The sequence below is a fragment of the Rana temporaria genome, chromosome 2, assembly GCF_905171775.1.
Source record: "Rana temporaria chromosome 2, aRanTem1.1, whole genome shotgun sequence".
In the NCBI taxonomy this organism is placed as follows: domain Eukaryota; kingdom Metazoa; phylum Chordata; class Amphibia; order Anura; family Ranidae; genus Rana; species Rana temporaria.
Genome location: NC_053490.1, coordinates 369,513,248 through 369,530,098, shown reverse-complemented (window position 1 = coordinate 369,530,098; position 16,851 = coordinate 369,513,248). Strand labels below are relative to the sequence as shown.

The following is a 16,851-nucleotide window of genomic DNA, read 5'->3' as shown; positions in this document are numbered from 1 at the left end:
GAATATCTGCATCTCCAGGAGTGTTAGGGGACCCAGGTCAGGTAACCAGTGTTCTGGAAAAACTTAAAGTGGAGTTCCACCCGCTTTTTTTTCTTTGCACTAAAAATCCTAAAATAAATAAAAAAAAAAAAAAATTTTTTTTTTTTTTATACTCACCTGAAAGGGCTGTTGCTTTGCGGAAGTAGCTCTTCTGCCTCTTCTTCCACCGCAGAGGATCTTCAGGCTCGTCCTACGTCGTCGTGTCTTCTTGTGAATGAGCCGCTCTGCCTTCTGGGAAATGTGTATATCCCAGGAGGCAGCCGCCCATTCACAAAGCGCCGTGCGAGTCGCGCATTGCACAGTAGGAAACGGGCAGTGAAGCCATAAGGCTTCACTACCTGTTTCCCTTAGTAAGGATGAAGGCGCCAGGACTAAGCGATCGCCAGCGATCACTGTCGGGGGACCGACATTGCAGGGGCGACTAGGACAGGTAAAGTGTCCTTATTAAAAGTCAGCAGCTACACTGTTAGTAGCTGCTGACTTTTAAAAAAAAATCGCGGGTGGAATCTCGCTTTAAGTGGCTGTCAACACATGGTGCAGTTTCCAGCAACCAAGCAAGGTACCCAGGAGTGGTGTGGAATGCACCCTGGCAACAGCGTGCTTGTGCTGTTGAAGGATCACAGTGCAAAATTCTGGAATGAAACACATTATCACAGTATTGGAATAACAGCAGCTTTGCAGGACTTGGAAGATCTAATCAGTTAGGCACCGGCCATTTTTCGACCCCAGTGGCGAGGCACCCAGTCTGTCTCAAGACTCCAGCAGTGGGGCATCCATCCTGTTGCTAAACCCTGATGGTGCAGCACCTCATATATAGAGGTGAAACTCGAAAAATTTGAATATCGTGCAAAAGTTCATTTATTTCACCAATGCAACTTAAAAAGGTTAAACGAATATATAAGAGAGACTCATTACATGCAAAGCAAGATTGTTCAAGCCGTGATTTGTCATTATTGTGATGATTATGGCTTACAGCTCAAGAAAACCCCAAATCCACAATCTCAGAAAATTTGAATACTGTGAAAAGGTGCAATATTCTAGGCACAATGTGTTCCAATCTAATCAGATAATTAAACCAAAACACCTGCAAAGGGTTCCTGAGCCTTTAAATCGTCTCTCAGTCTGGTTCAGTAGGAATCACAATGATGGGAAAGACTGACCTGACAGTTGTGCAGAAAACCATCATTGACACCCTCCATAAGGCAAGCCTCAAAAGGTAATTGCAAAAGAAGTTGGATGTTCCCAAAGTGCTGTATCAAAGCACATTCATGGAAAGTTATGTGGAAGAAAAAGGTTTGGAACAAAAAGGTGCACAAGCAGCAGGGATGAGCGCAGCCTGGACAGAATTGTCAGGAAAAGGCCATTCAAAAGTGTTGGGAACTTTCACAATGAGTGGACTGAGGCTGGAGTCAGTGCATCAAGAGCCACCACACACAGACAGATCCTTTTACATGGGCTTCAAATGTCATATTCCTCTTGTCAAGCCAATCCTGAACAACAAACAACGTCAGAAGCATCTTACCTGGGCGTAAGTTTACCCCTCATAAAGCAGGGGTAAGTCATGTTAAGCGTAGTATTTTACGTTGTTTGCGTAAGTCGTACGTTAATGGGGCTGGGCGTAGGTTACATTCACGCTGTAAATATTGAGCCGTTGTATCTTAGAGGGTATATGCAACGTGATTCTGAGCATGCGCGAGCATGCGCCGTTCGATCGGCCATTTATTTACATGGGGTCACGGTTAATTTTAATACAACACGCCCACTACCTTCCTAATTTGAATTAGGCGGGCTTACGCTGGCCCATTTACGTTACGCTGGCGTAAATCTGGGAGCAAGTGCTTTGTGAATACTCAACTTGCCTCTAAATGTGACGTCGGCGTAGTGCATATGAGATGCGCTACGCCGGCACAAAGATACACCGCTGTACGTGAATCCCGGCCCATGTGTTTTTTTCTTTCCCCTGAATTCCAAACCGAATGGGAACATATCTCTGAGTTCTGTTCTCAAAAATGGATCAAAATCATTATACAACAATGAGACTAAAAAACCTCAATACTCCTAGAAAAACTCAAACAACTTATCAGTACCCTTACCAATCAGACACCCAATCTTGCAGAACAAAAAAGTTTTCCAGTGGAAAGCAAAAAATCCCACACCCATGCCCCTGATGCAGATCTCCTTTCCCTCCTTCCCACCGTACGAACCACATCATCCATTCCCACGCCCTCATTATTCCTCACATTTTAAATCTCATGATAATCACTGACCTACCGGGCCTCCACCCATCCATTACTCCCAGCCCCTACCTGAACATCACCCTTATCCCCCACAAATTAAAATACTGACAATCACAAGAATATTGTGTGAGATAGGGAGTGTCTATGGTGGGAGCTTCTTCATCATCATTGTATGCCAGTTATGCCAACCTAGTAATGGGACTCTGGGAACATTTGTCCATTTGGAATGATAACCCCTTCTCCGAACACATAATTTATATAGGTCACTACATAGATGATATCATTATCATCTGGGACAGGACTGGACCACCTGTAGAACAATTTGTCTCCCATTGCAATTCAAACAACTAATGCCTTATACACACAATCAGATTTTCCGTTGGGATAAACTCCGACGGATTTTTCAGACGGAATTCCGTTCAAGCTGTCTTGCACACACACTGTCACACCAAATTTCGACCGTCAAGAACGTGGTGACGTACAACATTACGCCGAGCCGAGAAAAATGAAGTTCAATGCTTCCGAACATGCATTGACTTGATTCTGAGAATGCGTGTTTTTTTCTCCGTCTGAGTTCCCATAGACGAACGGAATTCCTGATAGAAGTCTAAAAAAAGAGAACATGTTCTCTTTCTAAATTCCGACGAAAAATGGCAGATGGGGCACACACACAGTCAGAATATCCGATGAAAGAAGTCAGTCTGACTTTTTCCATCGGAAATTTCCGATCGTGTGTACAAGGCTTTTCTTTCACGTCCGTTTGCAGCCCAGATAGTTTGGTTTTTCTAGATCTCGAGCTTTGCCATACTGATAATATGATTTATGCTAAAAATAAAACATAAAACCCACAGCAGGAAACTCATACTTACATTACCAAAGCTGCCACCATCCCAAATGGAAATCAAACATTCCAAAAAGTCAATTAAATCGTTTAAAACGAAACTGTACTCAGATTACATCACACAAGGCAATCTGTTCAAAACTAAGTTTGAGGACAAAGGGTACCCCCCAGCTTTAGTAGAGGAAGCATTTACCAACATCCTGGATGAAGATTCCTCCACCATCTGTCAAAAACCACAGACGCAACCTACATCCTCCCTTCAACGTCAACCTCATACCACCAGGTTTATTACTCAATTCCATTCTCTGCACAAAAAAATGGAAAGAATTTTTCACAAACACTGGGGGACTCCTTGCTGAAAACATGTATTACCAACGTTCCTAGGGTCACATATCGTAAAGCTAGAAACATAAAAAGCCTTATTGCTCCGAGCAAATTAAAATCCACACATAATAAACCCACACTGTCTCTGACCTTTCTCTGCCTAACCTGCAAATTTGTGTCTCATCTCATCTTTTACTACAAAAGGAAAAACCTACCTTCTTAACAAATTTTTTAATTGTTCTTCAGAATTTGTGATCTATGGCATCTTCTGCCCCTGCGGCCTACTCTACATTGGCCATACCATTCGGACACTCAGAAAAAGGTTTGTGAACATCGTAGGTCAATAGAGGATAATCTCAATCTCACCATTCCCAGACATTTAAAGAATACCACCAGGGTTGTACTGATGGACTTCAGGTTTGGGTTATCGAACAGGTACCCGGGACTTTCCCTCTTGCTGAGCGTTTCAAACGCCTCTGCGAGAGGGAAACTTTCTGGATATATACTCTCGATGCCCTTGCGCCTGGAGGCTTGAATGAAGATATAGAGATCAATTCAGTAATATAATTAATTCTCCATGTACCCGAGGCTTTCATATCTGTATGCGCATATATATGTGTGTTTGTTTCCCTGCTTGCATGCATTTGCGCCCATATGCTTTTGTTCCTTGAATTTTTTATAATTATAATACCCTTTCCCCCTTCTCCCCAACCCCCCCCTTGTTTCCTTACATATATGTACGTATATGCCCACGGTATGTGTGTGTGTACATATATACATGTGCATGTATTGTGCATGTGTGTGTGTGTGTTCACTATGCATATGCATAGTGCTTGGTCTGGTCCTGGTTTGCTAATGATAAACTCAAAAGAGTTTTGCAGGTGACTTTTTGTCCTGTAAAAAAATGGTTTATTTCTGTAACATCTTCTCAGGGAGATGGAAGTTTTGGACACATGAAACATGAGCACAGAAGCCAATTCAATTGAATGGGCTGCTGTGCCCGAGCAAACACGGGCCGCACGGCCCACAATAGTGTGAACCGAGGGTAACGATAGGAGGTTTTTAATTCCACTTTAAGGCTGTCAGCAGATCGGTCTCTACAAATTGGACAGTGCCTAGAAATGGAGAGCAACTGTGCATGTGCAGAGCAGGGTGAAACAATGTATTACTGAATCTGAAACAGTATCAGTGGCGGTGCGTCCATAGAGGGCGCAGGAGCGCCGCCCCCTCTCGCTCCCACACCGCCACTGAATACAATACACAGATTCATGCATTGCACGAATCTGTGTATTGTTGCTGCCGTCCACTATTCAGATGGCCGGCCCCCTGGTGAGCGTCGGCCATCTAAATAATGGCAGCTGGTTAGCTTTGGAAGTGCCTATCAGAGCCAGCAACTCTGATACGCTTTCCAATTACAGGCCTCAGGCTGTAATCGGCTTCCAAATAGTTATCCAGGGAACGCACGGGGGGTGCATTCCTTGGATAAGACTGACAGGCGTCTCAGCCAATTAGGTTCACCGGTTCTGGTTACCCGTAACCTGATTGGCTGAAGCATCATCGAGGGCAGGAGAAGACATCGAGGGACTGTGGAAGGAGAATGGCTGACCCCAGAAAGGTAAGTGCTGGGCGGGGGGGCAAGGGGGCAGTATTATACAGGGCACAATGGCAACAATTAAAGGGCACAGTTGCGACAATTGATGTGGGCACAGTGGCCACAATTGATGTGGGCACAGTGGCGACAATTGATGTGGGCACAGTGGTAACAATTGATGTGGGCACAGTGGTAACAATTGATGGCATGGCACAGTGGTGACAATTGATGGACACAGTGGTGACAATTGATGGCACAGTGGCTGCGTTTGATGGCATGGCACAGTGAGTGCGTTTGATGGCACAGTGGGTGCGTTTGGCAAAGCACAGTGGCGACAATTGATGGAACAGTGGCGACAATTGATGGCAAAGTGGCAACAATTGATGGCACAGTGGCTGTGTTTGATGGCATGGCACAGTGGTGACAATTAATGGGAACAGTGGAGACAATTAATGGGCACAGTGGCTGCGTTTGATGGCATGGCACAGTGGTGACAATTGATGGGCACAGTGGCGATAAATGATGGCACAGTGGCTGCGTTGCATGGCACAGTGTCTGCATTTGAAGGCATGGCACAGTGGCGACAATTGATGGCACAGTGGCGACAATTGATGGCATGGCACAGTGGCGACAATTGATGGCATGGCACAGTGGCTGCATTTGATGGGCACAGTGAGCCGCAATTGTTTTTTTTTCGTTTGTTTGCGCCCCCCCCCCCAAAAAAAAATTTTGAGCATCAGCAGCCACTGAACAGTATAGACACTTATTTTTAATGTTTTACATAGCTATACCTGCAAAAGGGGCCAGCCTGAAGTGACTTAGTAGGACTTAGAGCGGCCCTTCAGTAATTTTTTCATCTTTCCATCTATTAAATATATTTCCTTTGTTTTAACTTTGGATAATAAAACATTTTTTTTCTGCCAGTAAATACCTTATATACAGCCCACTTCCTGTTTCTTGTCTGGTAAAAAGGCCTAGGCTTATGACATCATGCACAGCTCTCTCTCACACTCTCATTAAAGTTTGCCAGGAAGGGAGGGGGGATGAGTCATAAGAGGGCCAATGAGAGCTGCAGGTTTGCAAAGCTGGAGGTGTGCCTCTGTGTAAATACAGGAAGTGAACAGGCAGCAGCTTCAAACCACAGGTAAAATGGCTGCAGCTAGACTCAGTGGGGAGAGATTTTTGCAGCATATTTGGCAAGTACAAAATCACAGTATATATAAAATAATAGGCAAAGTGGTTGAAGGGAAGCTTCAGAATGGCAAAGATGTTTTTATTATAAATTATGTGAGCAGACTGCAGTTCCTACTTAATGTTATGACTAAAATAAGATATGTGGTCATTATGTAGCGCTTACCCCCGAAGGAGCGGCTAATTGTTTTTGGGCCTGCACTCTGCTTTATTACCCCCCCCAGTATTCTGGGTCTCACTCCCCTGGTCACAGCTGTGGTGCAAACTGACACAATAGTTTATGAGCGACAAAGGAACCGTTTAGACACAAGTTAAACTTAAATAATCATTGACTTTACTAAAACAGTTGTTGTAATACACAATCGGAACATAAGTGGTGCACATTCAGTATTGCGAAAGGCTGTGCGCAACAATTTCTTTACACCCCCCCTACGGCAGCAGGTATTTTGGTGTCTCCAAGTGGGACTAGCGCGCAGGTCTTACTTCAAGCTGTGCGCCTTCCCACTTCCAGTACACAACCACACAGTATGCGCCACGCAACACCCAACAGAATAAAACACAACCGTAACGGGTAATCACTCAGTAACTTCCCTATGACAATATCTGTCTAACAGTAACAGCGCTGCAAGGCCTTGCCAATAAAATGTAGTAGTATTAGTCCTTGATCTTCTTTCTTCGCTAGCAATGTGAACTCAATTTGTAATCCACAGGTATTTTAATAGTAGTTTGATGCAAACAGGGACTGCGGATTAAACGTGGAGGGTGACTGCGCACTCTTTCCTGGTTAATACACAATATTCAATGGCCGGCCATCAAGCAGTTGATTAAGGCTTTCAGGTCCTGGCACATGTGGCTTAGGGAAACACACTGGCAGCGTGGAACTAACGGTCCCAGCAGCACTCCCCGGCAGTCTAAGTGTGTGTGTGTGTAAACAGTACAAAGCTTTGGGCCCGAGCCCTCTCACCACACGAGGCCCAGATGACTGGATGCTCTCACCACACACGGCCTCCACCTGGTCTCTGCACTCGTCTGGTTGTCCAGTTCCCACTTTCAGAGACGATCGGGAACCCTCCAACACTTGCCTGGATACCGATGGCTTGCTTCCGCACGAGGTAGCCCAGAACTCCACCAAACACACTGTGAAAGGGTTCCTCCAGGATGTGGGTCCCGAGGCCGAGAGAGCTAAAAATGGCCACACAAGGTCTTTTATATCTTCCCAGCATGCCTTGCAGCCCTGAGTGTCCCTGGGTAATTATTCATATCCCTTCTGGATGTTCTGAAAAAACAAACCTTGAACACGCCGTTCCATTTCTTCGCCAGTAGATGGCATCAGATGCTTATTTACATTATAAGACTATCAATTCTACCACTTCAGATCTGAGCATTCTTAATAGCAAAAATTGCCCCCGCTACATACTCCCCCCACTTTGAATCTTTGGTCCCCAAAGACATTTTTAACTCTACTGCACATTTTTGCCTCTATGCGGCTGCTCAATACAGACAGAGGAGCCTCCCACCACTTTTCATAAGATGGGAGGCTGTTCTGTGCACTCTCAGGTGACACCGCAGTGTCTGGTACAGATGTGTCCAGGGGTGAGTTGGGGTTCTCTCCTTCTAGGTTTACAGTAAGGAGGCCAGGCATATCAGAAATTCTTTTGGGGGCAAGCCAGGCCTGTTCAGAACATTCGCCCAGAATATCATAAGTCAGTTTCTTAGGCGCATGAACTTCCCTCTTGACTCTTTGTCTTTTAGGAGTAGGCGCTGTCTCTTCTTCTGCCTCACACTCTTGCACCTCAGTGTCAGCGGGTGAGTGATCCTCAGAATGCCCACTTTGCGGCACAAATTCCGGGGCCTCAGGTCTCAAAGTCACAGTGTCTGTCTCCTGCTCATGAGGTAAGCAATTAGTATCAGTTTCCGGCATCTCAGGCGACCACAACCAGCTTATCTCCATCCCATCCTCTTTCTCACTACCTTCTGTGGCCAGGGATCCTGACTGAGACCTTGTTACAGGTCGAGGCTCAGCCATAGGCGATAGTTCCCGTCGTGGAGTTTTCCTGACTGCTTCTGTTAAGGGCAGAAGGTGATTCCGATGCCATACCTTCAGTGGTCCAGTACTCCCTTCTGGTCTGATTTCGTATACCGGTAATCCCGGGAGGCGCCTGCATATGATGAATGGCTGTGACTTCCAGCGATCAGCCAACTTGTGTTTTCCTGGTACACCCAGATTTCTCAATAGCACTCGGTCTCCAGGCTGCAGGTCTTGGATCCGCACTCTGAGGTCAAAGTTCCTCTTATTCCTGCGTCCCCTCGCATCTGAGGTGGCCCGAACTTTCTCATATGCGGCCTTCAAACTCTTCCGTAATCTGCCCACATATCCTCGATGAGAGGCCTCCGAAGTGTGGTCTAAAGAAGTACCAAACGCCAGATCCACCGGCAAACGAGCTTCCCGACCAAACATTAGGCGATAGGGTGAATATCCTGTGGCATCACTCACGGTGCTGTTATAAGCATGTACCATGGCTGCAATGTGTTTACTCCACTGTTGTTTCTGCTCCGAGGCCAGTGTTCCTAACATGTTGAGGAGAGTTCTATTGAATCTTTCGGGTTGTGGATCCCCTTGTGGGTGATAGGGGGTAGTCCTAGATTTTTTTATATCCAGCAAGTCCAGTAGCTGCCTAATGAGGGTGCTCTCAAAATCCCTTCCTTGATCTGAATGGATCCGCTGAGGCAGGCCGTAATGGATGAAGAATTTCTCCACCAAGATCTTTGCCACAGTAGGCGCTTGTTGATCCCTGGCTGGAAAGGCCTGAGCATATCTGGTGAAATGGTCCGTGACTACCAAAATATTTCCTTGCCCACTGAGATCGGATTCCACACACAAGAAGTCTATACATACTAGATCCATGGGTCCGTGGCTTTCCATATGGCCCATTGGGGCGGCTCTCTGAGGTAAAGACTTCCTTTGTATGCACCTGAGACAAGAGCGACAGTAATTCTCCACTTCAGATCGCATGTATGGCCAGTAAAACCTGTCTCTCACTAATTGAAGGGTCCTTTCCGATCCCAAGTGGCCATGGTGGTCATGCAGAGCAATCAGAACTCTTTCCCTATGTTTCTCCGGCAGGAACAACTGCCACTTCTCCTCCAGATCTTCAGAGGGGGCCCTCCTGTACACCACTCCTTGTTTCAGCTGTAACCGACTCCACTCCTTGCATAACAGGCGAGCTTCCTTCTTGGCGCTCTGTAGGAGTAGATCAGAATGTTGAGTCTCCAAGGCCTCCGACACAAGGCTACAGAGGGGATCTTCTTGCTGATCTCTTCGGAGGTCCTTCCTGGACAGTTTAGGCAAACCCTCATCCACCACTTGAGTGACATTACAGTAGCCCCTAGGCACTCCCACAGCGGACACTCCTACCTCCTCAGCCCTGGCTCCACCCTTCGCTGGTTGTTCTGCTCCTTCACAAAGAGCCCTCACACCTTCAGGGGTAAGTTGGGTCCAACCTTCCGGCGAGTTCCAATCGTAGTGGGGCCTTCTGGACAATGCATCAGCGTCCCGATTTCCGACCCCTGGACGGTATTTTAGACTGAAGGTGAATCCAGAGAGTGCAGCCAGCCACCTATGCCCTGTAGCATCTAATTTTGCTGTGGTGAGTAGGTAGGTGAGGGGATTGTTATCTGTCTTGATCACAAATTCTGCGCCATATAGGTAGTCTCTCAGTTTGTCCACTACTGCCCACTTCAAAGCCAGGAACTCAAGTTTGTGAGTTGGGTAATTCCTTTCAGCGGGTGTCAAACTTCGGCTCACATAGGCAATGGGTCGTAGGTGCCCGTCATACTCCTGGTAGAGTACTCCACCCAGTCCATCTCGACTGGCGTCCACATGCAGTTCATAAGGCCTGGCAGGGTCTGCGTAGGCCAAAACCGGGGCAGTAGTGAGGCTCCGCTTCAACTGTACAAAGGCCTCTTCACACTGAGTGGTCCATTGGTCTTCAATCGACTCTTTCTTCTTCCTGGGACCCTCCTTAGGCTTCCCAGGTCCATCAGGGTCCGACCCAGCCCCCTCTTGGTTCTTTAATAGTTCAGTGAGTGGGTGAGCTATCTTGGCGAACCCTTCAACAAATCTGCGATAGTAGGAGCAGAATCCCAGAAAAGACCTGAGTTCAGTCACATTTGTTGGCCGGGGCCATGAGGTGACAGCATCCAGCTTCTGCGGGTCCGTGGCCACTCCTTCCGCGGACACTATGTGACCCAGATAACTCACTGATGACTGGTAAAATTTGCACTTTTCCATCGAAAGCTTCAGGCCCTCTTCATGGAGTCTACTCAAGACTTTCTCCAGGCGCTCTTCGTGCTCTTCCAGTGTTCTGCCGAACACTATCACATCATCCAGGTATACCAGCACTTCAATTAAATTCATATCACCTACAGTCTTCTCCATCAACCTCTGGAAGGTGGCCGGGGCCCCCGACAAGCCTTGTGGCATGCGGTTAAATTCAAAAAACCCCACCGGGGTAATGAAAGCTGTCTTCTCCCTATCTTCAGGGTGCATGGGAATCTGGTAGTACCCACTCTTCAGGTCCAGCACACTGAACCACTTCGCCCCCGACAAGCTCTGTAAGGCATCTTCTATTCTGGGGGTGGTGTATTGGTCGGGAATAGTCCTCCGATTCAGTGTCCTGTAGTCAATGCACAGCCGTAACGACCCATTCTTCTTTCTCACTACCACTATCGGGGAGGCATAGGGGCTCCGAGACTCCCGGATGATGCCTGTTCTCTTCAGCTCAGCCAGTTGCTCTCGCAAATCTTCCAGGTCTCCCAGTGGAATCCGCCTGACCCTTTCCCGGAAAGGTTTGTCCTCTTCCAGCCGGATCTTGTGTTCAGCACTTTTGGCCAGCCCCACATCGAACTCGTTTTTTGAGAAAGCCATCCTCCATTTCAGTAGCTGGGTCTTTGCTCTCTCCATCCATTCGGGTGACAGGGGGGTGTTTTTTGGGAAGAATTCTCCCAGTGGGATCTCCTCTCCTTGTTCTTTCAGCATTTCATACGGAGGAACTGGGGTTGCTGGCTGCACTTCCCCTAACAACACTCTAGCCGGCATCTTCACTGGGGATGTTGTGGTGTTCCGGACGCTGACGGAGACTTTCCCTCTTTTTCTCTTCAGTAATTTAGTTGGTAGCAATTCGGGGACTATCTCCAACTCGTTGTTCCCCTGTTTTCTGTCCGTCTCAAGGACGATGAAAGGTCCTGGTTGTTCCCAAGTGAGCTTGACAGAAGCTCGCAGGCAGACCACCTCACCAGGCTGTATCACCTTTTCTCGTCTATCCAAACGCCAGACTCTTCCCACTCCTTCGGCTGGGGCCCTCTGCTCATGCAGTAAGTTCTGATACACCTGGGTCAGTATGGGGTGTATTTTTATGGCTGAAGTGTCCTGCTTCTGCATAAGTGGTGTCAAGAGTCTCCGGACTAGGTTGGTGTTGGTCCCAATAATGATGGAACTCTTGTCCGCCCCTGGTGGGCGGGGGCATACTACTGCCAGAGCATCGAAGACTTCAGCCTCCCCGGCCACGCTTGGGTCGAAGGTAAGCTTAATAGGCAGGAAACCGTCATATGGGAAATTCTGAGTTCCTAGACCCCATATCTCCAGTTCCTCCAGCTTCTGGAGAGGCAGGTGCCTGAGGTGCTTCTCATAGAAGTCCCTGTAAAGGAGAGTTACTTGAGCTCCAGTATCCAGCAGGGCTTTGGTATAGATTCCTTCCACTTGGATAGGGACAATGGGAGAGGGCCCCACTAATTCAGGGGGGAATCCACGTGGGGTGGCAAGGTTAGTCTGTTTGGTGGTTCGTACCTTTACACCCTTCTTCCGGGGGTGTTTTTCCAACTTCGACCCCCGGGGGTCACTAGGGACCGGGACGGCGTATGGTTGTTTGGAGTTTACTATTGTGACCGGGCGCCCAGCTGACTCCTTCACTGGGGCCCTCTGGAGTTTTCCGCCGGCTTCTGGGCCCTTGCTTCTGTCTTCGGCGGGCTTGGACACACTTGGCGGTAATGTCCCACTCCTCCACAGTTGAAACAGGTCTTTGACCTCACCGGTCTCTCAATTTGAGTGACTGCGGGGTCCGGTGGGGCCTTCTGCCTCTGTGGGCCCTCTGGCCTAGCGGTCAACAAAGTCATCATCTCCAGTATTTCCTTCTGCACTTGAAATAGCTTCCCTAGTTCGGAACGGGGCATATCATCAGCGGTTGCTGTCAAAACACTAGTCTCCGGGGAGCTCTGTGAGACATCAGCGTTATGCCATCTGATCCTTGCGGTGATACTGGACTGAGCTTTCCCTTGCTTCTTCTCTCCCTCTGTTTCCATCCGGGCCGCCTCATTGGTCTCTTCAATGAGCACCTCATCTGAGGTGGAAGGATCATCCAGGTACTGTCGCAACTGGAATTTAACATAGTCACTCCTCAGTCCTGTAGCCACAGACCTCAAGAACTTCTTCTGGATGACTTCTGGCCCAAGATGTCCATCCGAGTCTTCTTCTCGGGAGGCGGACAACAAGCGATCCTTCAGAGCGATGGCCCTGAACAGGAAATTCTGCGGGGTCTCCAGGGTGTCTTGTGCCATATTTATTAGTTGATGATACAATTCCGCAGCATCTTCCTCCTTATAGTAACTTTTTAATATCCTCCTGAGCTGTGTCAGAGTTAACCCATTCTTCATCTCCAACATCCTTCTGATGCTCAGATCCGGGCTAATGGCGTTGACTACGGCCTCTGTGATCTCAGATTCATGATAGCCCTTCTGAAGTCCCAGCTCCACCTGATGTAAGAGATTTGTATAGGACAGGCTTCCCCCTTGGTCTTTTTCCCCTATCCGTCCTTCGATTTTAAAATCCTTCCGGATCGTCACTTCAGGTAGGCGATTTTTGGTACGTCTCGAGGGAACTGAGGCAGACCTCGAGCTTAGCTTACTGTTATTTGAATCTTTGCACGAGACACTTAGCTCTTCAATGTGTCCTGCGATCACACCAGAGGCCTCCTTGAACCTTTCCTGTATGGTGCGGCACTGCCGTTTCAGGTCAGATAGCTGCTGCTCTGACTGAGAACCTCCCCTGTACTTTCCATATACAGGTTTTACCTTCCCTTGAGGGGGTCTTGAACTGGTATGGGCTGGGGTTGTTTTCTGATCAAATCCCAGCGCCGTTGGCTTTACAAGGCTAGAGTTGGCAGTGCTCTGACCAGACCCTTCTGGATGTGTCAGGTATAACTTGGTTCCTCCAGCTAGCTGTACACTCGGACCCCTGAAGTTCTCCGGAACTTCCGTCCTCCACTCCAATAGGGCATAGGTGTGGGAGGTTTCACAGTCTGGTCTGATGGCGATCACCCAGGCCTTTCTGTTTGGGGACAGGGCCTTCACAATCTTTTTGATCTGCTCACTATCCCAGGTTTCTCCCGGGAGGGCGATGGCTACGCTCGCTTCGGAACGGGCGCCTTCAGTTCCACACCACCGAGCCACTGTAATAGGATCCATGCTGATACCAGGGATGGGTTTTATTTGTAGAGGTACAGGATCCCGGACGAGCCCCCACGTGTAGCGCTTACCCCCGAAGGAGCGGCTAATTGTTTTTGGGCCTGCACTCTGCTTTATTACCCCCCCCAGTATTCTGGGTCTCACTCCCCTGGTCACAGCTGTGGTGCAAACTGACACAATAGTTTATGAGCGACAAAGGAACCGTTTAGACACAAGTTAAACTTAAATAATCATTGACTTTACTAAAACAGTTGTTGTAATACACAATCGGAACATAAGTGGTGCACATTCAGTATTGCGAAAGGCTGTGCGCAACAATTTCTTTACACCCCCCCTACGGCAGCAGGTATTTTGGTGTCTCCAAGTGGGACTAGCGCGCAGGTCTTACTTCAAGCTGTGCGCCTTCCCACTTCCAGTACACAACCACACAGTATGCGCCACGCAACACCCAACAGAATAAAACACAACCGTAACGGGTAATCACTCAGTAACTTCCCTATGACAATATCTGTCTAACAGTAACAGCGCTGCAAGGCCTTGCCAATAAAATGTAGTAGTATTAGTCCTTGATCTTCTTTCTTCGCTAGCAATGTGAACTCAATTTGTAATCCACAGGTATTTTAATAGTAGTTTGATGCAAACAGGGACTGCGGATTAAACGTGGAGGGTGACTGCGCACTCTTTCCTGGTTAATACACAATATTCAATGGCCGGCCATCAAGCAGTTGATTAAGGCTTTCAGGTCCTGGCACATGTGGCTTAGGGAAACACACTGGCAGCGTGGAACTAACGGTCCCAGCAGCACTCCCCGGCAGTCTAAGTGTGTGTGTGTGTAAACAGTACAAAGCTTTGGGCCCGAGCCCTCTCACCACACGAGGCCCAGATGACTGGATGCTCTCACCACACACGGCCTCCACCTGGTCTCTGCACTCGTCTGGTTGTCCAGTTCCCACTTTCAGAGACGATCGGGAACCCTCCAACACTTGCCTGGATACCGATGGCTTGCTTCCGCACGAGGTAGCCCAGAACTCCACCAAACACACTGTGAAAGGGTTCCTCCAGGATGTGGGTCCCGAGGCCGAGAGAGCTAAAAATGGCCACACAAGGTCTTTTATATCTTCCCAGCATGCCTTGCAGCCCTGAGTGTCCCTGGGTAATTATTCATATCCCTTCTGGATGTTCTGAAAAAACAAACCTTGAACACGCCGTTCCATTTCTTCGCCAGTAGATGGCATCAGATGCTTATTTACATTATAAGACTATCAATTCTACCACTTCAGATCTGAGCATTCTTAATAGCAAAAATTGCCCCCGCTACAATTACAATTCTGAGACATTAATTTCATCTGCATAAGATAATGTAGGGTATTTATGAAACAGGAGGTTATAAGGAGGTGTTATCTAGTGTTAGCATTGATTTTTCTATCTGTAGCTGGAGACAAATTTCTGATCAATTAGCAAATTTCCCATGGTTTTAGAATAAACAGTACAGTCAATCTTACCAGGCCACAGTTGATGGAGATCCCTTCCCTTGCTCTCTCTCCAGTAGCTCCTGTCCTCTTCAAACGCTCAGAGCCAGCTAAGTCCACAAAATGAAACTTTGCAGTGAGGGTTTCATACTCCACAGAAGAAGAAGGTGCATCTGCCTGTAGAGCAAATATTTGCCTAGAATTAAAACTACAATGGTTTTCAAGCAGCATACTTATTAAAGTGGCCGTAAACCCTTACAAACTAAGGCCCAGATTCTCGTAGATAGGCGTATCTTTGCACGGGCGTAACGTATCCTATTTACGTTACGCCTCCGCAACTTAGACGGGCAAGTGCAGTATTCTCAAAGCACTTGCTCCGTAAGTTGAGGCGGCGTAGCGTAAATAGTCCGGCGTAAGCCCGCCTAATTCAAATGTGGAAGATGTGGGAGTGTGTTATGTAAATGTTATGTGACCCCACGTAAATGACGCTTTTTACGAACGGCGCATGCACCGTCCGTGGAATATCCCAGTGTGCATTGCTCCAAATACGCCGCAAGGACGTATTGGTTTCGACGTGAACGCAAATTACGTCCAGCACCATTCACGGACGACTTACGCAAACGACGTAAAATTTTAAAATTTCGTCGCGGGAACGACGGCGATACTTAACATTGGTACGCCGCATGTACGCCTCATATAGCAGGGGTAACTTTACGCCGGGAAAAGCCTAACGTAAATGGCGTATCTGTACTGCGTTGGCCGGGCGTACATTCCTGAATTCGCGTATCTCGAGCTGATTTACATATTTCTAGGCGTAAATCAGCGTACACGCCCCTGGCGGCCAGCGTACATATGCAGTTAAGATCCGACGGCGTAAGAGACTTACGGCGGTCGGATCTAATACAAATCTATGCGTAACTGATTCTAAGAATCAGGAGCATAGATACGACGGCTCAGACTCAGAGATACGACGGCGTATCTGGAGATACGCCGTTGTATCTCCTTTGAAAATCTGGGCCTAACTTTTTGCTACAGATAAGCCTATAATAAGGCTTTACCTGTAGCTAACCCAAAAGGTCTCCTAAACCTGTACGGTTTAGGAGATATCCCCCTGTATCTGCATGTGTCAAAGTCATCGGTACATACGCACTGAAGCAATGTCACGTCGTGCCGTTGATTCAGTTAGACTGTACCGTTACCGGCGGTTCATGCGCGGGAGTGACGTCACACGGCTCCAGCCAATCAGAAAGACGGAGTCCGCGGCCCCCCGGAAGGAAGAGGGGTGAGAAGATGGACGCAGCCTGCACAGGGGACAGCGCTGGATTTGTTTGCAGGTTAGTGTCACATAATGGACTAGTATGCGGTGCATACTAGCCCTATTATGCTTTTAATTTGCAGGGTTTGCAGTGAGCAAAAGAGGAAGTAAAACCAATCAGGGTTTACTTCCTCTTTAATGTGAGGATTAACACATCTTGCAGAGATCACAGTACTCTTTGTGACACTACCTTCATCTGCTATTCTCTTTGAAAGGACTGCACCATTTTTTCTTAGGAATTAGAGTCAGCATCTACTTCCTGGACTATTATGCTGGCTCAGGGATGACACAATCACATAAACCCTGGTGCCTGCCTGTTCATTTTA

At 47.7% G+C, this 16,851-nt stretch overlaps 1 protein-coding gene across 13 annotated transcripts in view; it reads right to left on the bottom strand.

Annotated features, from left to right (window-relative positions):
* The window catches only part of KIF21B (kinesin family member 21B), a 162,731-nt gene that overhangs the window by 76,585 nt on the left and 69,295 nt on the right, over nucleotides 1-16,851 (bottom strand). For all 13 annotated transcript variants that reach the window (XR_005747053.1, XM_040337745.1, XM_040337748.1 and 10 more), the window contains exon 6: nucleotides 15,244-15,387. Coding sequence is in view for 12 of the 13 variants with exons in the window: in XM_040337745.1 (XP_040193679.1) it covers nucleotides 15,244-15,387 (144 nt within the window). In the remaining variant the exon portion in view is untranslated. The remainder of the gene's footprint in view (nucleotides 1-15,243; nucleotides 15,388-16,851) is intronic.